At 37.3% G+C, this 27956-nt stretch overlaps 1 protein-coding gene across 1 annotated transcript in view; it reads right to left on the reverse strand.

The window, feature by feature from the left end:
• Window positions 1-27956, reverse strand: part of FOCAD (focadhesin) — an 89639-nt gene that overhangs the window by 54103 nt on the left and 7580 nt on the right. The window contains exons 4-11 of the mRNA XM_058823439.1: window positions 27107-27261; window positions 22422-22526; window positions 17156-17257; window positions 14217-14421; window positions 11792-11998; window positions 11262-11349; window positions 10391-10593; window positions 5922-6179 (exon numbers count right to left, since the gene is read on the reverse strand). Of these exons, the coding sequence (XP_058679422.1) occupies window positions 5922-6179; window positions 10391-10593; window positions 11262-11349; window positions 11792-11998; window positions 14217-14421; window positions 17156-17257; window positions 22422-22526; window positions 27107-27261 (1323 nt within the window). The remainder of the gene's footprint in view (window positions 1-5921; window positions 6180-10390; window positions 10594-11261; window positions 11350-11791; window positions 11999-14216; window positions 14422-17155; window positions 17258-22421; window positions 22527-27106; window positions 27262-27956) is intronic.

The following is a 27956-nucleotide window of genomic DNA, read 5'->3' on the forward strand; positions in this document are numbered from 1 at the left end:
TAAGCAGCTGGGTGGGGAATCTCATTTCAAGTCTGTGTCTACATTAATTACCTTGTTATGAAGTTTACTCTACAGTAAACGTATATTAAATCAAAGTTCTACAATTGCTTTTACACTACCATCTAGTAAACACACCCGAAGTTCGATTTACAAAATTCTCCGGAAATGTTTACGCATGTGCTACTGTAAAGACAGTCAGAAACTTCTTGAGAAGTATTATCCTTTACAGTCTGTTTGTTTTGTCCTGTATATTTCAATAGTATGATTAGGAAAAACACCAAAATGTTCTGGTACAGCAAAGCTGCTCCTCCCTCCATCTCCCTCATATACTGGACAAAACAATGCAGAGATTAATTTCAATATTAAATTTATGCTACATCTTCATCAAAGGCATCAAGCTCCACAAAGTTCATATGACAATTCACTAGCTCCCAGTAGGCAGGAACCAGCTTCAGAATGGGAGCCATGCTGCCTGTCAACACTGGTACCAGAGGATGCAAAAGTTAGGTCAAGACTACCATTAGGAATCTCAAAATGGGTTTTGACATCACATTTTTTGGTTTTAAAACTGATTTGCATCACAAAAATGATGCTGATATTTCTCAACAATTTTCCCTTTTAAAATAAAACTAAACATGTGTGACAAAAGGATATTATACAATAAATACACCTTAGAAGCATTCTCTGCCGTTTGGTGGCATGACTTCTCTTTCCTGAGCTACGGGACAACTGCTCTTTTTCAAAAAGCACAAGCTAAGGGAGAATAGCAGGTTCCATCTCTGCGCTGAATTTGGTCAGATAACCATCAACCTAGTTGTCCAGTAGGCAAGACAGTGAAATGAGAAGATTTCTGAAAGCATACAGTATTTTGGCACTTCTTGCTTCAATGAACAAGACAAAACTACAGGGCAATTCAGGCAAATGAAGAAACAAGTTTTTCAGATAAATGCATAAATGTAGCTAAGTTTCTTTTTATAAAACTATAAAATAAATTTATCTCACAAATGAGAAGCACTTTTTAGAAAACACAAGCTAGTTTTCAAAAGTTTCATGTACTCTAGCAGGATCCTAATCAATAAGTTACAATCATGAAGAGTCTGTCCACAAGCTCAGACTATGACATGATTCTTTCCCTACTGCTACTTGCTAAAGTTTGCATAATGAATCTAACAAAAAAAGCATCAGGCACCACCTGAACAAGACAAATTTTGTTTAATATATCCTTAAACATGTTTTCTACATGAATAAAAATGTATTTTACATTTTTGGGTATTAATGCACTCCCAAACCCCAAAGAACAGAAAATAATGCATCTTCAGATCAACTTCTCAGAAGGTGCCATTTACCACTAAAATAGTTCATTTGAGCAGTTGAAAGACCATAAAGAATGCATGTCCTCTATAGACTCATAATCCTCAAATAACAGTAATAACTCTTGTGCTATAGCCACCAGTGACCTCAGTCAGATTATTTAATTGCTTCTCCTTGCAGCACAGCAAGGGTTTCACAGAGTGAAATAACTATTTCTGCACAAGACAATTCATCCAATTAGAAAGACCAATTAAGTCCTCCATGTGTCTCTGCAGCATGTGCAGAGAATTTTACTTCAGAAAGCCTAACAACCCACATACTACTCTTCATTCCTCAGTCTTTAGAAAATTCTTCTGGGCTTTCTTCTATAGTGAAAGTCCTGAACTACTACTCCAAAATGTTTCAGTTAAAACCATTACCTTGCATCATAAAAAGGCTTTTACTCAGTGAGGAAAGAAGAGATACATGTAGAGAAACATTCTGTAGCCTCCCTTCATGGAGAGGATAATGGAAAAAAAAAAACTGAAACAAAAATAAAGCATAACCAGAACAATGTCTGCAAGAGCAATTATGATATAATAATTAAGCCTAGTAATGTTTTTTAACTGCTCCATCAGTTCAGATAATAGACTCCTTATAAAAACAACAATTCGGTGTGAAAATGGGAGCTACTGTTGTGAACTCTGAAGAATTGGAATAAACATGAAAGCAATCACTCTTTCTGGCTCCATTTTGTTTTGAAACACAATTCTTCAACTGGATTTTGCAAGGGAATCAACTGTGGCTTTTCAATTCAATATCCACAGCTACAACAATTGTGTCCCTTTGTGAACAACAGCAGCAGAATTCTGTGACTGTCTAGATCACTAAAAAAACCAAACAACCAACAACAAAAATCCCCATCACACAATTCTTTTTATGCTATGACTTTTACCATGACATCTCAGCATTTTTACATACTCTGGTGGAGTACAGGTAATTCAGTAGCTCCAAAGTAGACGCTTCTTAATTTTACCCTTTATTTGTTTAACTTCTGCAACATTAAGTGCTGAAGTAGTAGCTAGTAAACGTCTAGCCCATGTTTACTTTGATTTGGACATGATTCAAAGTATTCAGAATATACCTGTAACAAATATCTGGCTTTAAACTGAGTGTTGAAGTGCCCCTAACACCAAAGGAACAGATTCAAGTTAATATAAATGTGACTGTCTAAAAATAAGATTGGGCTTAACAACCACTTTTTGTTTTCTTCTTTCCATTCCTCTCCTCTGACTTCTTCAGAACAGCCTTCTAACTACTACGCTGCACACCACCTCCCACAGCATCCTTCAAAAAGTACCCTAAGGAAGGAACTGAAGACTCAAAATGTCTAACAAGTTTGTTATGATGAGTTTTTCACTTTCTTAACTTACATTCCAACCACTTACTTCCACCATATTTTATAAAGCATCATTTATTTCTGTGGAACTGAATAAAACACAGAACAAAATATAGCAATTTCTGAAGTATAATTTTGCCATCAGTATGTTAGTGTTAGTTGCCATCACATTGCTGACTGAGTTTATTAAAGTAATCAGTTATATGCTCCATGCAGGAACTTCAGTGTTCTCTCTCTGTACTGTTATTGCAAGAGAAAGATTAGACATGTCTACAGCAATTCTTCTGCCTTAGAGAGAGCAATGAACCTACAAGAAACAATGTGATAATCTTTCAGGGTAGTGCTACACTGTAATAATCTCTATGGAGCCATTAAGCAGACTCAGAACTAAAATAACTTGTCAGAGGCAAGACAGATGCCAGGTGATGCCAAGTTCAAATGAGCCAGACAGTAAGTTCAAGTTTCAAAGCATTAAAATTTTTTGGAGTAAAATATATCATTTAAAAGCTAGAAATGCATTAAATGTTGCTAACTGGAGATAATGGTGTCCTTGATTGCACTTAACTGAGGACTAGGAACAGAAACATCATCCCAAAGAAGCACACTATTTTTCCCATACCAAGTTTTCAAATACTATTCAGCAGAACATCTGCTATATTACCAGTTATACTGATTGCTTTATGTGATACTACTACAAAGATACCCAAGTACCTTACATTTTTTGCAGAAAAGTATTTTAAAGCCCACAGTAATTTAAAAAACTAAAAGCTCTCCATCTACACGCCTTATCAGCTGACAAAATGTGAGCCAGCAAGAAAGTATCAACAAATCAGATTGAGTTCTCCATTTTTGCAATAGTTTCTAATTCACAAGGACTTCTGCTGATTGCTAGGGAAACAAAACATATTATGAAGTCTGAACTTCATCTTCTCATTGCCTTTGGACACAAGCCATACTTCCTAGTCCTTACACAAGTCCTTCCAGGGAGGACTTTTTCATGAAGGTCCTTAATTCTAAGGAGTGTTTCCTAATTCTAAGGTAGTCTGACCACAATAGTTAGCTCAACAGAATTTGTCCATTAATCTTACTTACTGTATTGATGAACAAAATCTCTGGCTTAAAATAAGAATAAACAACGCAGAAAACCCTACTCACATAATGCTAAACATTAATAGCTTAAAGTTAAATCACTCTCCCTGTATCTGTTTAAAGCTTCTGTAATTCTGCTGACTAACTCTTTGCTTTGTCTCTAAACCTGTTCATTTAAAGTCTGTTGAACTATTTTAGATCAATCCAATGAAATTCACAACAGTCATTCCATACAGTCAGGCTTCAGGCCATTCTGCTCAGGTCCCATATTACTTCGTGGTATTTTTTCCGCAAGTCACTTATTTTCTTGTATGACTGTTAAACTGCATTTTGAGCAACTATATAAAATAGTTAATAAACAAAGCATTATTCCTCCCTTTCCTATAATATGCAACTGATTCATCATCTCACTCAAACACCCAATGCAACAAAACAGGTTATATATAGTCCACAAAAACCAAAATCTACTGCCAGAGCATCTGGAGATAATTTATATACAGCTAGCTAGGCACAAGAAGAAACCTGCCTTACTGGCAGCAGCTTGGATCAGAAGACAAAGAAAGGTTCCCACAACAGGGCAGATGTACGTCATACCTACCTACCTTCTTCCTAGAGAATAATTAATTTACAAGGACTGGGACCTGGATCCCTGGTCAAAACTGTTTAGTGGACATGTCAAACTATTCGTAGTTGAGTTGAGGTGTACCACTTCTAATAATTTTGAAACCTGACTTACAGAAACATTTTCAAGAAAAAACTAAGTTAAAGAAGAGATACCCAGATGGTTCCACATGAGTTCAGCTTTGCTTTTACATAGAAGTGCAATTCATTTTGCTTACTCCTGACCTTTGAGCACAGTTCGGTGCTTTCTAAGTGAGAAACTGAAGTTTTAATAACTACTTTGAAAAAAATAAAGTAGGCCAACAAAGCATCTATTGAGTTTACTTGAGCTTAGTGTTCAATGTCTTCCCTCAAAAAACTCTCAGTTACATAAGGAAATGTATTTGGAACACTCATTTCTGAATCCTGGCTTAGGATCACATTGTCATAGTAAGATCACACTTTTCATTACCTCTAAATTTTACATTCTTTCCCTTTTCATTGATTAGCTCTTCACCCCTCCTCTCAACAAGAGGTCTAAATAGCTTGTAGGAGGTAAAAAGTGTTATTTTCTGGCAAAATCATTCTACTTCTAACCTGTCTGCTTCTTAAAGGATTTTGTTTTTCCTGGAGATAAGATTTTTATGCTACCAGATTTCCAACATGTACTTAAATAAAACATGTCAAAATTGTAACTTTTTAAAATTTTTGTGCTGTAGAACATGCAAACCCTTTGAAGAAAGCAATTTTTAAAACCCCAAAGAAAATAAAGCCTGTCTTTATGACATAAATTAAAGATGAATCAACACTTCTCTCTTGCCTATTTTACAGATAAGTTATGGTTGTTTCTGTACAATGCCCTCTGCATTACGTTGCTGTTTCCATATAACCTCCTTCATCTTTCCAGATTATGGAGGTAAATTTAAGCATCCTGTATAATTCTAGCTTGAATTCAGTACTGAAGCAGACAAAGACTATGCACATATTTCTGAAAAGCAAGAATAAAGGTGTCACAAGGAACTCGGCAGTCTTCCAGTAATCATAAAAAACATAGAGAATAATTCATAAGGTGATCAGAAGTTAGAAATTATTGGTAGCCCCTTTTCAGCTTCCTCATGTTGTATTTTCATGCTTCCTGGATAATATCAACAAATAAGCCAGTCTTCTTCCTAAGTCTAAACAACCACAAAATACTCCAAAACAGAGACATCATACATATTTTGCTCTAAGTGACACACAAAGGAGAGCGAGCTGAGAGTATAGGTGTGTGCACATCTCTGCAGGATGAGGGACAGTCTCCACCAGCAACTGCAGTGTTGAGATGCCAACAGCTGGTGAGACTGGGATCCAGAAGGCATGTTCTCAACACACTGGCCATCTATGCACTGTTGCTGGAGAGATCCACACTGTACCTATTGGGGATGCAGCCTTGCCACTTGCTGGGCCTAGCACCATGAAGCTGCGGCAGACTTGCTCCTCTCAGTCTGCAAAATCCAACTCAACTCCTGAAAAAAATCCCACACCACTAAAAATAAATCTTTACCTGAGAACAATCAGCCTTGGCTATTTCTGTTGTAGCCTGGAGTACACTGTGAAGACTGTCTCCATTTTCTTGGATCAATAGATAAGCCAACAAAAGAAAAACATGGGCAGGTATTTGAGTGCTAAAAGGTAGTAGTGACTTCACTGAAGATAGCCACTTAGTAACTGCAGACTTCTCTTTCATGAGCTCCATGATCTTCCAGGTTGTATACAATGAACTGTAAGAGCTGGTTATGGGGCATAGGAGTTTGCAGGGCACCTGAGAACAAGTGAAACAAATCAAAGTGTCAAACAAATAAGATACTGTGAAAGAACAATCGTAACATCCAAAACATTTATTATGGTCCCAATGCAATAAATATAAATAATACACTGTGATAGATTTTTTCAAAATCTTTTATAGGAATTCTTTCATTATAGATGTTTCAATGGGTTAATAATTCCCTGCTCAGAAGTCCCCATTTTATCTGACATCCATCACTCCTATTCTTGATGGTAATGGCAGTGCTACTTGCCCACTAAAATGGGCATTTTCATTCTCAAGTATGTTAAAACTTACATTTTTAGCAATGACGGGATAATCCCAGAATTTTAACTATCATCTATATTATTTTAAAAACTGTCTTAACTCTTAATAGTACTTAATACCACAGGTTTAAGTTAACCTGATTCTACATTTTTTGTTTAAGAAGTGCTTTGCTTCTCAGAACAAAACACTCTACAGTTGTGTCACTGAAAACAGGGAAGTAAACTCTCAATCCAATTTGTTAGGTTAGAAAGCTGATATTACTTTATTGTCAGCTTATTCCTGGAGGCATAGGGAACTCTCCTCAAAGCATTCATGCTCAGTAACCTAACAGACTGGGTTATATTTCTGAAACAAATACATATACATTCCATATTTGAATACATCCATATGTTAACTATTTCCATGGACTTGTTTGGACATGGTTCCTGATCTTCTGGTGAATCTTCTCTCCTTGGAAGCACGTCAAATATGTCATCAAGTCATTATGTATTTCTCTCATCATTCTTTGGTCTGACACACAACCCTTGTTCTCAAAGCTAATGTATCAACTAGTAAATATTAATCACTAACACAAATAAAGAAGGAAGTATTAGCAGAACTTATTAATCACACTCATTGGGAGTTAAGACAGGGCCACACTAACTTCTGGCATTTGTACTAAGAAATGTAGGGTACAAAACTAGGCATTAACCAGGAATATAAGGATAATATACTATTTGCTGAAGTTAAAAGGATTTTCCAACATTTTCCCCCACTCCTCCATAGATTTCTTCTAACAGAAATATAGCCTTTTCAGTAACAGTTGCATTCATGGTAGATACCCTTTAGCAGCAGGAAAGTTGTAAAATGCAAAGGAGGAATTAAGTTGGATCTTTATATAAGGGTATATATATTTTAAAGCTCCAGTAAAATAAAGTTCAAAATTTTTCATTAAACAGGAAAGCTTGATACAAGACATGACATCTCTTTCCCACTAATTATTTGCTTCCTTAGAATATATCTTTACATTATCAAAAAAGTAGTTAGCTGGCAGTAATCAGGTGAAGAACATTTATATAAAGATGAGGTGAAGAAAGCATTGGAGAAGAGATCTCCAAATGAACATTGAAAGCAGAATTCATCATACAAAAGGCATGCGTCCACTCAGCTTTAAATAACCAGGGGGGAAAAAAGACTCTGAGTGGTAAAAGCTGTTCTAATTAAAAGTGCAGAATTTCATTTTAATCGCACTGTTTGATTCAATGTAAATTTATTTTGGCTAATAGTAAAGTAGAATGTAGATAAATGGAAGGGAGGATTACTTCTTAAAAATGACATTGAAATTAGCTTATTCCATTACTTACACATTACAACTATTGTATGTGAAAAATCAGCAATCTGAAGTGCTATCTCCTCTGGCTGGAAAGATCACTTGGAGACAAAAATATCTTCTGGGTACAGCTGTGATACCTCCATTATTTAAAAAGGTATTTAAACTTTATCCAAGGACATATAGAGGTCTAGTAAGAGTTCCAGGATACATAAGATGCACTGTTTAGTTGCCTGTTTGTAGAATATAACATGTCTTGAAATCAAAAGCAGAACCCTATGAAAGGTTTTCTGCTGCTTGGAGTTCTCTTTGAGAGGGTGTTGCTTGTTTGTGGGGCTTTTTTTGTGTTTGTGGTAGTAATGTTCTCTTTTTTTAAATATTTTTTTAAGTGCCTGAGAAAAACTGCTAAAATTGGTAGAGCCTGAAATATTATATTGATATTTGCCATTCCACATTACATTCCCAAAAGGTTTCGCTATGTAATTGTACTCACTCTCTTCTCCCTTTATTGGAAGGTTATGATCACAATTTTATTTTATTGCTGCACTCTAGTCAAGCTAGTTAAGTACAAAATTACAGTCTATCAACATAAATATATATATAGGGGGCTCTGTGTGTATATACATACACACACATATATATATAAATAAAATCCCTCAATGGCAAAGCATACACGAAGGCCTAGCCCCATCCTAACTTTCAAAATCATGTCATGAAAGGTAGAAATATTCCCCACTACCATCAATGCAAAAGGAAAAAAAAAGCCATTAAAGGACATTTAACTTCTGAGTGCTGTTAAAAGAAAAAAAAAGAAGCACACCCCCAATGGAAAGGTGGTCAAATAGCCACTGGGGACTACAAGATCCTTGCTAGGATTTTCACAGCAGCATACATGAAGGTCAGGATTCAGCTGGAACTGGAATAAATCAGAGCTATCAAAAAGAAGAAATGGCTGATCAGATACATAAGCAGTTAAGTAGAAGCCTGGGAAGACAAAAGCCAATTACTAGACAGGACAGGAAAAAAGTTACTGATAATGCTGGTTTTCAATACTTCCTTTTCTTCTCATCAATGTGCTTTTCTGAGACTGGCAGCCTGTCCCAAGGGGGGTGCCCTAAGGATCAGTACCGGGCTCCAAGTTGTAACATCTCCATGAATGATCTGGATGATGGGAGCAAAAGCACCCTTGCCAGTTTGCTGTGTCACTAAACTGGGTGTTGAGGGGGACTCATCAGCAGGGAGAGTCACCTTGCAGAGATATGAACAGGCTGGAAGATGGGGCCACAGGAACTGTGTAAAGTTCAACCAAGGAAGTGCAGAGTCCTGCACCTGGGAGCCCCAAACCGAAGAGCCTGGCCAGGCCAGGTCCCGTGAGCTGTGGGACAGCCTTGCCAAGAGGAGCCCGGGGCTCCCAGCGGACAACACGCAGGGACCAGGTCAGCAGTGACTGCTGCAGCTACTGAGGCAAAGTGGATCCTGAGATGCATCCGTGGGGGCACTGCTCACAGAGAGGGATGTGACCATCCCACCTCACCAGCGCTTGTCAGACTGCACATGGAGCAGTGTGCCCAGTTCTGGCCCCCACAGTTCCAAAGCAGATGTGGATGGACTGAAGATGAGTCAAAGGAGTGCCATGAGTCAGGTCTTTTCACCCTGCAGAAGTGAAGGCTCAAGGGGAGATGTTATTATTTTCCAGTACTTGAAGGGCAGTTACTAAGAGGACAGAAGCTCTGTCTTCACAAAGAGCCACTTGGAGAATACAAAGGGCAATGGATACAAGATGCCTGGGAGAAGGTGAGGGACAACATTACAAGCAAGACATTTTTGATAGTGAAAACAATCATTCACTGGAACAACCTCCCCAGGGACATGGTATAGTCCCCATCATAGCTCCCATCACTGGACGTTTTCAACATGTGATTGGATAGGATACTAGATAACCTCATCTGGGCTCCATTCCCTATGAAAGGCTAGACTAGATGTCTTACACAGGGGTGTAAAGCAGTAAGGGAGCTGAGCTACCGCACTGCTAGACACATGTTGATCAAAGAGATTTGCTGTCACCTGTTCTTGGAACAGTGCAGATAAACAAATAGACGGCAGAGAAGTGGGACATAAGTAAATAACTAAAACCCAAAAAACCCCAGGAGAACTTATAAAAAGATTCAGGTTAATGAGACAAAATTTGTTCATTGACATTTAGGTGCTATGTAACTCTCTTCAGCCAAGGTAGAAAGAATAGTACATAATAGCCACACACAGCAGTAAGGAAAAAGAGATGCAGAGAATAAACAAGTCTGAAAGAAACAGAGTAAATATAAGTAACCTTGGTTTCTACTAAATCCAGTTACTTGCTTAGAAACAGAGGTGAATTCTTAAATCTATATGGTCTCTTAAAGTAAAAAAATCTCATTTGCTAAATATAACCAATATCCAGAAAAGAAACAAACTTTCACTTCACCACTGCTCTAGTTTTATGGACTATACATATTTTCAAACATTCCCACAGAATGTATCACGCAAAGAAATTCACACGCAGAGTCTTTCCCAAGCAGCTAGGCTTCGTGCAGAAAAAATGTTAAATGCCTCCCCTACCTGCCCCCCAAAAAGGAAAGAAACTTTATCAATTTACCAATTCCTGTTTATCCTTCACACCTTTCTCCTTTAATATTCCTAACAGTTTGACAGCCAGCTGCTGCCTGGTAGTTCCAGAAACATCCCCTGATATGCAATCTCCAACTGTTGTAGAAGATAAGATCTGTAGCACAGGCATCACCAAAGTAAGGGCTGTGGTTGAGACGTCCTGGGTTTCTGAACACGAAAGGATCTTATAGGCTATTTAAGAGAAAATGAGGAAAAACAAAGGTCAAGGAGAAAAAAGGAAAGAAGATTGGTACCTTTAGGCATGACAGAGGCATGACACTTCTAGGAAACACTCCATTTGAGTAAAGTAAAGGTCCCCAGATTTACTGTATGTGTATATAAAGAATAAAAGATTTTTTTGCCATTTTTCATTTAGAGACACAAATATTTCTGTTGTTTATAGCAAAGTACCTGATGGTAGCAAAAAATACAGAAATTAAATGTAGCACAAACCTTTGTTTTTACTGGAATAACCACACTAATCAAAACTGCTAAGTCAAAAGCACGGCCAAACACTGCCATGATCGTCATGCCTGCTCTCAATACCTGTAATAAGAAACCACTCAGGATGCATGAGCATCAGCTAAGAATATCCTGTTGGCTCAAAAATGAAACCAATAAGCACCAAGACAGCAGGGAGCTTAAAATACATTAACATCAATGGAATAAGTCAGTGTAGTAGGAAAAATTACTTTTACTGCCATTACTTTTTAAATTCAGGAAAAATTCTGCTTATAAAGAAAGCCCAATTTCACCACCCAATCCAATTCCAGGGGAATGCTGTGCTTATTTCATAAATATGAAGAAGCAAAGACACAGTTTTAAGAGTGTGGATTCCTCTTTCACAAGTTGAGCTTTACCTAGACTCAAGACTGACTTTTGCTGACTTTCTGGAGTTTGCAGAAGTAGAAGTGCTAGCCCAACTATATACTGGTCCACTGGAAATACCTATGAGGAAAAAAGAAAAAAGTTCCAAGTCTCTTCTGTTTCTCAGTGACAGTAAACAGAACAAACAGGAAACTAAAAACTTGGTAAGATTATCTTCATGAATCATGTGCACATGAATAAGTGCACATGCAGTGACAGAGCAATGAAGAATATAGCTGTGCAGAAATAGCATTTTAACTAAGTAATTAGAACATTCAGCTACTTTGTCCAAACTGTTGTAACTCACTTTAAACAAATTTTTGTACTAAATTAATATATACAGAATTGATATATATACAGAACCAGTTTTTACCTTCTGAAAAAGGGAAAAAAAATGAGAAACTTTTGAAATCAACACTGGTCACCGTCAGGTGAATGTCATGTATCAATGTCTCTGCTGCCTTAAACATGACAATCTTTAAATTTAATAGAACTATTTTACATTTTTACCATATACTCTTACCTCTTTTAGGAGCTCAAAGTTGTCCTCTATTAGGGAGATCAAAGATGAGCATTCTCCTGTCACATTTAAACACACTTCACAGAAGCATAACAGCTGCAGACTAAGCTGCGTTAACTGAACTTCCCAAAACGAAGGATAGCGTAGTAGGCTGAGGAACAGCTCTTGCAGGAAGAACAAGGCTTCTGTAACTTGCAGTAAGTCTTTTAGCTGCAGAAAAGTGGTTAAAACAAAAAAAAAGGCAAAACACATGATGATTTAGGTGCCCTTCCCTGTCTACGCAGAACTTAGAATTAGTTTTATTAGTTCTACTATGTTTCTATTGCATAGTACCAAATCTTTGAAGAAACATCTGTACAAACTAACGCCAGGAATCCCTTATTCAACCTCCCTGAAAAAAAAATAATGAACTGCTGTTTGATATTTTGAAGTAAAATGAGAAACATGTGAAAGAATTAAAATATTTCTTGGTAGCTGATGAGAAAAATCCCTTTTTACTCAAAAGCAACAGCAATTAACTCAGCTATTCGGGCTTCTACAACAGCACAAAAAAGTGAGTGGGGATTTCATTAAGCAAGTACACATTCTTATAACGGAAACATCTGGCTCTACAATACTTCCTTTACAAAATAACCAGGATTTTACCATTTGTCTCAAAAGAGAAAGCAGTGGTGTCTCAATTCCAGAACACCACTCAATCTAACTACCATAAAAACTAAAAGCTGAAGTGTGATACCCAAAAGCAGTATCTCCATATCTAAATGCTTGCTAAAGAGGTTTCAAGAAGCAGATTGTCCCCAGAAAGTCCCTATGTATTGGATGACAGCGTTTTCTCTTCTTGAAAACTCTACTTCCAGACAAATGCACTCTTCCAATCCAAACTCTGGAACCAGCATTAAGCATCACACCCTAATTTTTAATCCCTTTTTTTTCTATAAATAATCTGCTCTAAGCAGAAATCTCACTGAATTGATCAGCAGAAAAGTCTACAAGTTAAGAGCTGTACTTCTGACAGCTTGGTTGACATTGTCAGACAAAATGACAGGGAAACATTCTTGTCTATCTATATTACACAGAGAATTAAATTAAGCTATGCTAAAATGAAATATAAGAACAACCTGAGGTTCAGAGAAAGAAGAGGAAGGAATTAACAGATTACAAAACAGTCCATCAAACAGGTTTCCTGAAGGAAGTACCTTCCATTGAAGAAGTTGTATCTCAGGCAAGACAAAAATGTTCAAGTATTAATACAAGTTTGAAAAAATGACTTCTGTTTTAAAAAAACAACTGATTTCTTGTTTCAAAAAAATAAATGCCAACATGCATGAAGGAAACAAAGATTCATAACTAATTTTGTAAGTTTTATTCAGTGCCATTTTTATGGCTAAATGTTTTCAAGCCTGAAGCTTGGTCACACATTTAAAACACAATGTTATACTGAAGCTTGGGTAAAATTGAAACAAAATCAGAAATCTCTCTGTGATTAGAAAAGGACAGCATGTGCCCATCATCACAAGGAATAGACCTGAACCAAGATAAAGACATATAATGGAAGCTATACGTCTTCAAAAAGATTGTGGAAAGTAGCTGTGAGTACAAAGAAGACTTTTCTAGGAAAATGCCATAGCAGAAAGATGCTACTAAATATCCTTATAAGAAGCCTACTTAGCTTTACATTAGTCATATTAATGAACCCTCTCTCCACAGCAATAAGGACAAAGCACGTCATGTTTAGCTGAATACATCTATCTGAAGCTTTGTCCTAATATCAAAAGAAGAAGGAAAAGATAGGTACAAAATGCTTAACTGGTATCACGGTAAAGCATGAGGAAAAGCAGAGCTTTTAAGTTTAACCAACATCACAGGCCTGTAACCAAAGGGGATTGTGAGATTAAATCCCTAGCTCCTATCATGTATCACTGTGCAACTTAAAAAAATATTCAAAACCTTCAGCACATTCCAGAACAACTAAATTTTGTGTTCAGACCCACTAATCACTCTGTTATAAAGAATGAGAAAGGAATATCTAGAAACACTTAGATCATGCTTCTCATAAAGTTTGCTTAATTTTAATATTATCCACTTCAAGCTAAAACTATGTGGTTTTGAAAAATATCTTGCCATTTAAAAAAAATTTCTCATTACTGTCGTTCTAAGTTTACTGTATGTTTACTGAGGCAACTAAACAGAAATAATTACAGTAAACATGTTTCAATTCCTATCTTAGCAGGTGTATCAGATTTGAGCAAACAAAGTCTTATCTTCTACCAGAATGAGACAGTTTGTTACATTTATATATTATCAATAAATTGCATCTACAGAAAATGGAAAAGAATGCTATATGTGCACACTTGAAAGACAACAATAATAATATTGCTATTTTTGATAATATCTGTTTGTAAAAGGTAGGATCAGGCAACAGCTCTACCTGCAAGTGTGGAATCAAATCACACAAAAGTCGAAGAATCTCACATTCCAGCATGGAGGGTGCTTCTTTGTGCTTTGGCCCATGAGGTTGCAGTAAGATCTTAAGTAAACCCATTCGCAGTTCAGCATATTCCCGTAACTGGGATGGTTCACAATAGAGGTATCTCAGAAATGAAGCCATTATACCAACACATGAACCCTCTGCCCTGCAGTTCAAGAAATAAGTTTGTCAAGAATGCTTTCTACTGAAAGTGTAACTACAAGCAAACCTAAGGAATGTGACATTAGCTGCAAAAATTCACAAGACCCAGTTAACAGAACGATGTTGAGAAGGACATTACTAAATCTCAAAAAAAACTTGGACTTACCATAACTAAGTACTATCATGACACCCAGTACCATAACCATACCTCAAAATGCAATTTTTTAAAAGACTCAATATGGACCTGCAGGTTACAACACTGCTAATTTTATTCTTTTTCTCCTCATCAATTCAAGAAAGTGACTTTCCTTGCTGAATGTCATAACAGACTAATGTGCCATTCTGAGAAATATCTTTTTAAAACACATAAAACAATTTCAGTAAAAAGGAGTCATCCTTTACTTATCAGTTTTTGCAGAATGGTCTTAATACAATTAAGTGAAACAGGAACTGTTTTGATCAACATGGCTTCCCAGTAAAATATTATCACAGAACATGGCTTGACCATGTTAGGAATACAAGCTGTCCTTGACATTACTAAAACAATCAAATGAAGATGATGGTCAATACAGTAACAAATATAGAATCATAGAATTGTTTAGGCTCAAGTCCAATCAGCAGTGTCATGCCCATTGCTAAACCATGTCAAGTGCCACATTTACAGGTCTTTTTGAATACTTCCGGTGATGGTGACTCTACCACTTCCCTGAGCAGACTGCTACATGACAAGCCCATGATGAAATTTTTCCTAATAGCCAATCTAAACCTCCCTCGATGCAACTTGAGCCTATTTACTCTCATCCTGTCACTTGTTACTTGGGAGGACAGGATGACCCCCACCTGGCTCCTTCTTTCAGGCAGAGAACAATAACATCAGCCCTCAGTCTCCTTTCCTCTGTGCTAAACACCCCCAGCTGCTCCTCATCAGATCTGTGCTCAGACCCTTCACCAGCTCCATTGCCCTACTCTGGACTTGCACCAGCACCTCCATGTCCTTCTTGTCATGAGGGGCCCAGAACTGGACAAAGGGTTTGAGGTGCAGCCTCACCAGTGCCAAGTACATTTCCTAGTCCTGTACCTGCTGGCCACACTATTTCTGATGCAAGCCAGGATGCCATTGGCCTTCTTGGCCACATGGGCACATGCTGGCTCATGCTCACATGCTGTCAACTAGCACCCTTAGATCCCTTTCCTTTGTGCAGTTTTCCAGCCACTCTTCCCTCAGCTCTTCCCCCCATGGAATTGTTGTGACCACAGTGCAGGACCCAGCATTTGGGGTGGAACCTCATACCAGTGGCCTCAGCCCAATAAATCCAGTCTGTCCAAATCCCTATGCAGAGCCTTCCTACCATCCAGTATATCAACAGGAAATCAAAACTCTGTCTTAAACAAGCTTCTACAGTTTTGCATCAACACTCAGTCTTGATGCAAAACTGTAGAAAAAATTCAGTAATAGGTCACATTAACATAGCTTGTTTACATCACACTTAGGGACACTGTTTAGTGGGAGACTTGCTAGCATTAGGTTAACGGCTTGACTCCGTGTTCTGAAGGGCATTTCCAAACCTAAATTATTCTGTGATTCCACATTCTCAGTCTAGCACTTTACCTACAGAAATCTTGAGCAAAGAGCACCAAAAAGAACATCTATATTTTCCTTTTCACTAAGAAAAAATCCTATTTTAATTCAAAAGAAGCCGCTCAGCAAAAAATCTACAGTTTACTCCATTTATACATCTGAGGGGACTTTATGTGAGTCCCAGATTTAGCAGCTGAGTGAAAGAATTAACAACATTTGAAAAAGACCGTGATCAATTAAATTGAGCAAAACATACTTTTGCTTAAAAGTCTTACTATTGATCATGTAGTCTAAGCCCACCAGAAATTTAAGAGATTAATTAAATTGTTTCTTCACAAAGAGCAAGAGAACAGCGAAGCGAATATCTCTGCTCTATAACTCTGTTATTAGTCTTTCAGAAGACAGGAAATAAGGGATATTTTTATCTGAAAATCATACATATAGGTGTAAAATCATATAAAAGAGTTCTCTTTGAGAATGCCACAGATTCATTGTCTTACACTGAAGTTTTATTGGACAAACTCCTGAGTGGTAAGCATGAAGAACAGGCTGAGATTGTTGGCTGTGGAGCATTTGGTCATTTTAATGATGCTTGATAATAAGGTTGTTCCACTGACTTTTTTTCTATATTTTTTAATCAGAAGGATACATTGTTTTTCAAGACCTCATCCTTTCTGGTGATTTAATCGTCTTTACTTTTCCTTCATCAAGCCATCATTTTGTATAGATGAGTTACAGTTGTATTCACTTTTTATGACTAAGCAGTCAAAATTTTTACAAAGTTGATAAGCCAAATTGCTGATTTTTTAAAAAAAAATCCAAATACGCTATCAGTTTTACACCAATTATTCTATACCCACAGAAAATTTATCAACAAATTTGATAAAAAGCTATGAAATCAATTTTAGTTGATTATACCAGTATTTATTTAATTATTATTATTTATACTATCTTAAATGTGAGCTATAAATTATAAATAGGTATACATTGTATACATTAATTATAAATATATACATTGTAAACGTATAATTACATTTTACAAGTATCTTTCACAAAATACAGAATTCTTACAGCTTGTTTGCCTTCAACAAAACAGTTACAGTGATATGATTCAGCTGTCCACATTTGCTAGGCTTTTTAATTTTTTTCATTCATTTACCTTTCTGGACACTGATGGAAAAATGCAGTTATCTGCTGTAGTAGAACTGGCCAGCAATCAGGTCTGTTTTCTAGGACAGTGATTAATGGATGAGGAGTGCTCCTGAAAGACAAAGAAATCACATTTATATCTATAACACAGAAGGAAGTATGCAAAACAACAAACTTATAAGCGTGGCTGTCGAAATAGCCAATTTAACCTCTTCTTTTTACCAACTCCCTTTAAGAGCTTTGCTAAGATCACTACACTATCAAAAGAAAATATTTTCTCAAAACTTCTGAAAGGAGATTAAAATTTCCTCCAAGTGGAGGAAAATCTGGGAAGGTGGGAAGCCTGAAGTACATAACCTGCTCTGTCAGAAACAAAACCAAAGTCATTTAACTAGAGTAACTTACTGCCCAGAGTTCTGGATGCCCCATCCCTACACATCAAGGACAGGCTGGATGAGCCTTTGAGCAACATGGTCTAGTGGAAGGTGTCTCTGTCTGGGACTGGGGTGCTGCAACTAGGTGATCTTTAGGGACCCTTCCAACTCAAACCATTCTATGCTGTAAGTTGAAAGGCAAACAGAGAAAGGCAGCATAAATTTGCTGCAAACCACCACCTTCAGTTTGGCTAACCATCTTTCCAGCTCACAGGTCCAACAAATCTGTGCTACAAGACCTTAAAGGAATTTTGCCTACAGAGCAGTGAATGATTTCAGAGTTATCCCTTGAAGTGGACTCTCAAGAGACACTGCCTCAGTTTCAGACACTACATGAGTGACAGTCAGATATGCCTTTTAGGAACAATTTACAATGCTATTTCACTTACTACCATTGCTTTAAAAACTTCTGAGGATCAAAAAGCCAGAATTTCCAACAGTCTTTTTATTAGAGAAGACAACACTCACTGAGACACACTCATATCCAATACCACTGCAATACAACATGGGCTTCATCTTTAGCAGCACTGAACCAACTCAGTTACAAAAGAAGTGAGTGAGATCTGAAAGAACACCATAAAAGAATTTTTTCCATTACCTGGCAAATTTGAAATGCACAACGTGATGGTACATTAAGGCTTCCCTTCGCTAAACTAACGAGGTAATACTTATCTACTATAATCAGGAATTTTTAGTTATGCTATGCCTAGCAAAACACTATTTATGAAAAAACATCTACCAGACATATTCCTAAACTTAAAGTGGTGCTCCTCATTATGTTTTTTTAACATTCTCAATGTTAACATTTTTTGAGTCGTGAGTAACTGACTAGATGTGAAGATAAGCAAAGAATTACATAGCCATCAGCTGAATTAAAGGCCCACCAAACTATGAAAGCTGGCTGAAGAGTATTTACATACCTATGACTCTCGTTTTCTTTGCTATGTGGTTACAACACAGCAAAAAATACAGGGGTTTTTTTTTAAACTGGTTTTCCCTCTGCTCATCAAATAATTTTTCTTCTGAAGACGTGTTTCTTTTCAGGAACATAAAAAATCTGAAGACAAAGGTTCTTTCAGAAAGCTGGCTGATGCTATGGACTACTTGAAATATGTTCAGAAAACAGATGCCATCTCTAAGAACACAAACGATGCATATTACAGGTCTGGCCCTCATATTTGGGGCTAGAAGCCTGTCATTTCTCACATTCATTTCTCAAAAATGTGTTAACTTAATGTTCTTCATATGTCCACCTTCCTAGATCCTGTAAACATTTTACTGAAGTTAGAGTCTTTTACAATCTGTGCACAAAGACTAGAAAAGCTAAGGTTATTGCTTCATTGCAGCTTTCCAAAAATGACAGCATGCAAGAGCCAAAAAAGTTGTTGCTTGTCTAGCAGCTGAATCCAGCGACACCATAGTCCAGATCCTTATCAGGCAGTAAGCTAGAAACACTGTTCACGTGCAATGCCAGGACCTTGAAAGCACACAGGCCTTGTAAAGACATATAGGGTTATAGCAGCTTCTTATTTCAATAACTTTGTCATATTTTAAAAATCAACCACCTTTCTTCATGAAGAGAATATGTCTCCATTCATCATTTAAATGCTGTAATGACACCAAAGCCAGGGGAACCTTCCTAAAGTCAGCATGTGAAACATCAAGTTTCAAATTAAAATGGCTTACTATTTTGGAAAAAAAGCAAATCTTTTATTACAGATCTTGTATGTTCTGAAACTAATAGAATTGCACTGAACTGGATGATGAAGTAAGTCAGCTAAGCTCCACAATAAATAGTGATTAATAATGAAGCACTAAAAAGAGAAATCAAGAATGTTCCACTTGATAATGCTATTAGCAGAAAGAAAACTGAGCTGTGAAGATGCATCTTATTACCAACATCATCTTAAGAATTCCTAGAACATCACTGTAAAACATGCATCTTTACATGACATTACAGCACCGCTACCCTAAATTACTACTAGTGGGTTGAGGATAAAGCAAAACACACAAACAAACATAGTGGTTACCCACTCATAATATGGAAATGCCCAGGCAAATAAAGATAAATCTTTGTGAGGGGTAACAATAAAACATACATTATTTTTAACTTTTAGGTCATCTGAACTTTTTTGTTACATCTCTGAACAGAAGTGAGCTCAAATCTGATTGAAAGGACAAATTCAGTGACAGACTTCTTTTTCTGTATGAGGAAACAATGTGTCCAGTCAACACACCTTTCTGTGTATGCAGATGTGACCCTGGCCCTTTCTGAAAGCTGGTCCTTTCAGGAACAGCACTTCACTCCATCAAATATACATTTTTTAAGCATTTTGTTACCTGCTCTGAATCTTGAATTCAGAAAAGTAGCAGTTCTCTATAACTTTAAAATAGTAAAATCATGCATGATGAATCATGAATAATATCATAAAATATCAGTTCATTTTAAAAAAGTCTAATAGCCTTCAGAAAAAAATAATATTCAATTTTTTGTACATATATATCATAAACCACCTGCACTGAGAATGCTAACAGGAGCCCTTTCTGGGTTAAAAAAATAGGCAGTTTACTAAAGAAAAGCAAAGGCCAGAAAAGAAAGCAAGGAAAATTTTAAAATATTCTTTACTTTCCATCAGCAGGCAATGTGTAGCAAATTTCTGTGCAGTAGGGCTTCAGTATGCACAGCAATTGCTTTGGAAGACAAACACCTTAACAACAAATGCACTGCCAGCTCCTTCCTCTTAGCTTTTACTCCTGAGCACAGTGTCATACCATATGAAATATCCCTTTTGTTAGATTGGATAAGCTATCCTGGCTATGCCCCCTCTAAAGGGACTTACTGGCCCTTTGAGGGATGGCAATGGGCTGGAGGGATAGCACTGCTCAGCAGAAGCCAAAACTGCTGTGTTATCTACACTATAATGGCTGCAGATGGCTGCTCTGGAAAAAGTTAACTCCATCCCAGGGAAACACTATATAATAAAATGCACAAATCCACAATACATTAATTTTCTTCCATTTCTTTTCAGGAACTGATCATGATATTGTGTCATTCCAAGAAGCTGTATTATAAAATTAATTCTATTATCCAGAACTAACATTGGCCTAAGCCACATTTATTTATTACCCTGCAATACTGGTGACAATAACAAACCACTTGAGAATGTACTGCTGCATTTTGATTTTTCAGTGATGATTTCCATATGGAATACTTTTGCACAGTTGACAGCATAATATACGAACACTGTAATGGGAGATTAGTGTTGGTAAGCTACTGTATACATTCTTCAATTCCTTACAAAAAAATCAGGTTTTAATGGCATTTCATGGAGCACAACTACAAAAATTTTTACATTACAATGAATAGACAGGTTGTTCTATACACTAAAAACCAGAAGTCAGGTTTCAAAATCTCAGGGTTCTGACCCTATGTCAAGCAATCATTTCTCTTTATTAAAGTTAACTGTAACCAAAAGGGAAAACAAAAACCCTACTGGCTAAATAAAAGTCTACTTCTTGTTTTTAGTTCTCTACTATTTTACTTTATATCAGTCTGAATTACCAAATTTCGCCTTCACTGTATGTTACCAGTAACTTCTCCTTCAGTGAGTGCGAAAAAATGTAATACCTTTTCTTTGCTCTATTGGGCAGAGACTATTTCTTTATTCCACTTACATCCTACCACCCTCTTTTTCATACCAGAATTTCATACCAGAAGCCAGAATTAAGTTCCTTTAACTTAGCTTCTTCTACCAGAAGCTTTTAAAAAAGGTTCCAAAAGAATTCTGTCTTCACTACCTACCCTTCATTTAAAACTGCTCTATACAAGTAGGGATTTTGTAAAGAGAACAGATAGAGCCACATGAAGGATTTCAGGAATGCAAACACATCCAGCACACCAAAAAGCCTGTTTCACTTTCTTCACTATTTTATTTTGCTCAATAGAAGATATGATTCCTGTGTCTCAAATAATGAATTTTATATCCTTAAGCCATTATAGCCACAGCCTCCTACAATGATAACTCTTAATTGCATAAAAAGTAACTTGAAAAGCATTAATAACATCTACCAAGCTTTTCTGTTCTCCAGAAAAGGTATAACAGAGGCTTTTAATGTCAGTATTGACTCATGGTTTCTCAAGGGATGGATGAAGTCACTAGGATGTCCTCTTCAAAAGTCTGATATTGCCTGACAAGAAGTTTTAGGTAAGTATCTCTATATATTTAAGTATTTTATTTTTACATGTCAATCACCTTAACAGCAAAGACATTTGGGAACTTGCCTTTTGTAATAAGAACAAAGCAGGAAAAACAAGTGAGAAGTGATTCATAGCTTTAAAATAAAATACTTATTAAAAGAAATATTAGAAGGCATCCAGTATTTGAACAAGTACTAGTACTTGTTTTCTCTCCCCTCCTCTTCCCATTGCCCCACTGCCACTGTCCATTTTGAGCTTATGGTGGCAATCTGATCCTTATATTAAAACTCCTTAAAACTTTCAACTGAAAAAAAACCATCCAAAAACCACAAAATCAGATCATCACTTAGGTTGAAAGAGAGCTACTCAGATCATCCAGTCCAACCCACATGCTCAAGCAGTCAGTTAGTAAAGGCTACCCATTATCACATACAGTCAGGTTCTGTTATCTCTAAGGACAGATTCCACAACCTCTGTGGGCAACCTGTGCCAGCACTTCATTACCGGTTCAGTGTGAACAAAGCAAAATACACAAAAAAGAGTAAGATCAAAATCCAGTATTAACATAATTTTCTTTTTTTTTTTTTTCCAGGAAATCAGACAGAAAGTTATTATTGTTTCTAAATAAAGAATGTAAAACTAACCTGATTCCATACAGACTCCAGACAGACTCATCTCCATCTTTTCCGAGCTGAACAGCTTGAATTTGTATTAACTTGCAAATAGTTTTTACTAAACCGTGCACATTCCTGTTGACAAAATTAAGTGAGTTACCATCAAATATCCAGCTACATTAATTGATTAGTACATCAGAGAAGGAACAAAATTGATGCTTGAGACCTGAGTTCTACTTGAGGACACCTCTTAACATATTCCCACCTTGTTCTGGGCAAGTTGTGCATTTATGTGTCTTTATTTTCTTTTCACATAATGAGCAAAACAGCAAAGAGAATATTCGCCCAGCAATTAAAACTTTTGACAGGTTGCTTCTACCATATATTACAAGAATGGGAATACAAGGCAAACAGCACTATTAACCATAAAATCTTTACCAAACTTGTCACCACCTGCAGACAGACTCTTTTCTATATGGTAGTAAGAACATCTAGAGAGTCCCACAGTGGATCTCCCCACCATTAAATGCTTAGTTTTATAGTTTAGATAAAGGCAAAGTACTATATTCTCTCTTCTGTGCTGGAAAGTATTGACCCAGATCAAAAGTGATAGAATATGCTTGTATTTCTCTCTCTCTTTCAAAAGTGGACCAATTATAAGATGTGCCTGTAATCTTTAAAATGACTGGCTGTTGTGACACCTGGCTCTCAAAAAACTGAAATCTGACAATACAAGAAGACATTGAGGTTTGGCAAAACTCTGCTGCAGAGCAACTAACAGAAAGATGTGCCACAGTCTTCTAAATCCCAATATAGTCAACCTAAAACACAGAGGAGGAAGGAGATTTTTGGACGGGTGTAAGGCAGGGAGAGAGAGAACAACCTTTTAAATTCTTCACCGCTAGAAAAAGCCAGTGAAATGGGAGTTTGCAAGTTCATTTCCCAGCTTCAATTGGGTAACTGCAGCAAGGAGAAAAAAAAATGAACCATAAAATACTTGGTAAAAAAACCACCTTTCCCGTTCTGAAACTTCAGTACTCCTGGTCCTATTTCCCAAGCAGGAATTGTGGAGAGAAGAGATGCTTTAGGCTTTGCACTCATCTCCTGAACAGAGGCAACACAAATGCATGTCATATTGCAAGGATTTCCATCCCATTTCCCATCTCCTACAGGCATGGATGCTCAGTAATAAAAACATTCTGAAAAAATGCTACACAGAAATCCTTCTGACAGGGTCTTTAAGATTACAAGAATTAATGGTTCCACAGGATTTTCAGGAGATTGATTATTTATCCTTGTTCATTACTGAACACAGGCAGTGCTTTCCCACCATCATCTAAACAGAATGCTGAAAACCAATCCTAAAAACACATGAAAATACACATGTATGTATTGATGTATGCAAACATATTTCCTCTGTATGCATAAACACACAAACATGCATGTAAATATGATGTTACATGAAGTTTAAACTCTTGGGGCATCAAAGGAAACATTGAAGAGCCAGTTACAGTACAACGATACATACAATGAGAAGGTACTGTGAACCATACAAGTTAACTCAGATAAACATGGGATCTTCATCTCTGCCAGAACAAAATGTCTTTTCTAATGTGAATAATTTGATAGACCTGACAAAATATAATCCAGTAGGTGTACTTAGCCCCTGCAAAATTCACTGTAAAGAAGAGAAGCAATAACACAATGTGAGTAGTCTCTGACAACAAAATATACACCTAACTTCATTCAGCATTGATAGTGCTCAGTGGTTGCAAATGCCTTTCTGTTAGCTGCCACTGGCTGCTAATTTTTGTTTTAGCAACACTGTGTACCAAGCACTGTAAAGCCACACAGATGAAAATTTGACAGGGGACAGAATGATGGACTGCAGACTTGAATTCTAAAGCAAGGCAAAAAAAAAAGTACTAGCACTGAAAAGAGCCATTTTGAAATTGTCAGTTTAATGAGCTCCTGAGGCTACAGACCTTTTAAACCACAGACTTCTGTGGTTAGGCAACATAAACGCTGCTTTGCAATCCACAGTGTATGTGGTTTCATTTGTAGCAGCTTGGGGGAGGAGGGGGTGGCAGTGGAAAAGATGCCAAAAATACATAAAAGGTTACTACACAATATGCCAGCACTTAGTATAGCAATCAGTCATGTGTTGGTTTCACACATGAAAAAAAAAAAATTAAGAAGTTTCAAATAGTGTAGAAGTGGGGCAGATTGTAGTCCGTGCAATATGTAACTCTGAATTTGTTTATAAGGTTAACTTAATTCTAAATATCCCATTTTACACTTTTTATGTTCTGCAGTACAAAGCTGCATTAATATTTCATAACCTTATAAACTGTTGATACTGTAGCAAACCCTCAGCTGAACAGCAAATTCAAATTTCTTAGTCTGCAAGCCACAGCTGATGCCCTTTCCCTGGTCCTAGAATTATGAACCAGACATGATTAAGGCATAAAAGGGTTTTTATCTCGGTATTTAATAAGTATCCTTAGGTGCAACAATTAATCAAGGTGGAATACACCAAAATGCACACACAGAGTATATCATGTATACAATTTCGTAGACCTTGCAAATTATCATATTTGACAGAAGTTCCCCAATGAGGAGCTGAAATGAATGGTATGACATCTCCCTATTCTAAAGTATTCCCCCCAAGAAGGGCTTTAGCCTAGTTTGCAGAGTATGTTCTAGAAAGGGCCTTGTTTTTTCCAGATAGTGAGAGTCTTTCCAGCCCCCAGCTGTGAGGCCTTTAGCATGTTTGGTTTTCTGGCCTAGCAGAATACCAGGACTTAAGCGAAGATATCATAACAAAGAATTTCAACTATGTATGCTAAGAATACTGAGAATATATAAAAGGTACATAAAAAGAAAAGGCAAAAAATCATGATGGCATCACAGCTAGTAAAATTTTTACTCCACCTTATGCCACAGGACTCAGGTTCTCACAGTCTTATCAGAGGTACTTTTACTTATTTGTTATACTTATGTAGAATCCTCCCTTAATCCTAAAATGCCCCAAAACGTCATCATTTGGAGGACAGTGGTATGCAGAGATTACCCATAATATAAAAATATATTTACAAAACTTCTTCTGGGAAACTGTAGTTATTTATAGCAAACCCAGCACAGAATTAGCATCAGCACACCAAGACCCTAGCTGTAAACAAGCAAGTCACAAGGTTAGAAAAATTTTACATTTGGCTCAGACTGAATATGAAAAACCTTAGCATAAAACTGATCATGTGAAGGTGAGAAGCAATGAAGAACATCTTTTGAATAGCATGGCTCTTGCAGCCTCTGTGCCGAGTCTACCAGCATAACATATACATAGCTCTAAATAGCTAGTTTGGCTAAAAACAATTCTACCGGTCTCTAGCAAGAGAAGAACACAACCTGGTGCAGAAACCACTTATTAGTCAAAAGGAAACTTAATAAAGTTGATAAATTTCTCCCCAGTCTCCCCAAGGTTGGAAATCTCTCCCCAGTCATCATTTGACTTCCTATTCCTAAATGTTATATACAGTGCCTCTTTGCCTCCCAAATGCATTTTCTCAGGATGAGGGACAGGCAGTCTAGGTCAAACGACCACTACAAGATGTAAGCATTCTATTTCCAGAATTGTGTAGAAGGAAATAGCTTCAAAGTAAAGTGATTTCCTCCTCAGCAGACAATGAAACAGACTGCAGCATTCCTAATCTCAATACACATTCTTATGGTGACTTTATTTGAGCAATCAGTTTTTTGACAGACTGATGAAGTTATTTCCCTCTGTGCTGGTTTTGGCTGGGATAGGGTTAATTCTCTTCACAGGGGCTGGTATGGGGCTGTGTTTTAGATTTGTTCTGAACACACATTGATTATATAGAGATGTTTTTGTTATTGCTGAGTAGGGCTTACACACAGCCTTTTCTTCTTTTCATGCTGCCACACAGGGGAGGAAGTTGGAGGTGTTTGGCAAGCTGGGAGAAGACAGAGCCAAGATGGGTGACCCCAACTGACCAAGGAGACATTACAGACCATATGACATCATGCTCAGTACATAAAATTGAGGGAAAGAAGAGGGGATGTTTGGAATGATGGCATTTATATTCCCAAGTCACCATTATGTGTGATAGGGCCCTGCTCTCCTGGAGATGGCTGAACACCTGCCTGCCCATGGGAAGCAGTGAATTAATTTCTTGTTTTGGTTTGGTTGTGTGCACAGCTTTCACCCTCCCTCTTAAATTTTCCTTATTTCAACCCACAAGTTTTCCATCATTTACCCTCTCCCTAATCCTACTGGTGGGAAAGTGAGTGAGCAGCTGTGTGAGGCCTGCTGGTGCCCGAGGTTAAACCACAACATACTCCCTCATAATGGAAGTTTCTGTCATTTTCTTTCCCCTTTCTATGGTAGGGGCAACAAAACAAAGCAATTCATTGACTTCTGAGGTTCCACAGTTCAAAGTTTAGAGCACTAGTCTGAACTACTAACAATTTCAGCTCACATCCATAGAATATTCTAAGAGTTTTTATGTCAGACCCACACTGTCACATAGCAAAGGTAAAAGCAACGTCCTTCAGCAGAGTGGCAGGGCAGCAGCAGTCCTTAATGCCATGGCGTGTCTGAAGATACTGACACAGAACTTTCTTCTTCCTCTGTATTTTTAAGGGAAAAGCAATGACTGATAACCAGCTGACAAAAATTAGGCAATAAACACTACCTTGCTGAGGGAATTAGGTTGAGAGCTCCATGAAGAACATAGTCAAGCTCAGCATGTTTCTCCACCACAAGTGCCACCAAGCCCTCACAGCAAGCTGTTCGCAAGGCAACATTCTCACTGCAGCACTTCTCCCAAAGCAGGTTCAGAGCAGGAGTCTGAAGGCAAAAGCATGGGACACAAGTATCAGACTGATTTATCTTTGTTCATCTCAAACACACTTTGAAATAAAAAACAGCTCAATCACTTCTCCTGAAGCCTTAGAGAGCAGAAGAGGCAGCTGGGGTACAGATTCTATTCCTGAGAAAGCCAGGACAAAAAGTCAAAGTGGAGACAGCTCCCACTTTCCTGCCCTCTGATGTCTATGCCCCATGGTAGAGCGTAACATTTACTGTCTCTGACAAAAAGGTAATGCAGATGAATTTTTCAGCTGTTCCTATGCAGATGGAATCATGGAATGGATTGTGTTGGAAGTGACCATAAAGACCATCTAGTTCCAAGTCTGGGACATGGAAACAGATGCCACTCACTGTCAGGTTGCCCAGGTTCCCATCCAACCTGACCTTGAACACATCCAGGGATGTGTTCAAGGTCATAATTTCATAATTTTTGATACTCTTACACAGGCAGGTTATCATCAGTTTCCTGATTTAAAAAATAAGGATGCAATTGGAGACATCTCCAAAAGTGTCATGACAAGCTGTGTCTACAACAAGGTAGGAAAAGACAGCTAAAGACAGGCTTACAGAGGGCTATCTAAAGGTAAGTCGCCTTTACTAAACACATAAAGTTCTATTTGCTAGTAAGCATGAAGATTTGGCAGTAACCATCAAAACTGCTGCTGGTTTCCATG

This window comes from Ammospiza caudacuta, chromosome Z, assembly GCF_027887145.1.
Source record: "Ammospiza caudacuta isolate bAmmCau1 chromosome Z, bAmmCau1.pri, whole genome shotgun sequence".
Classification (NCBI taxonomy): Eukaryota; Metazoa; Chordata; class Aves; order Passeriformes; family Passerellidae; genus Ammospiza; species Ammospiza caudacuta.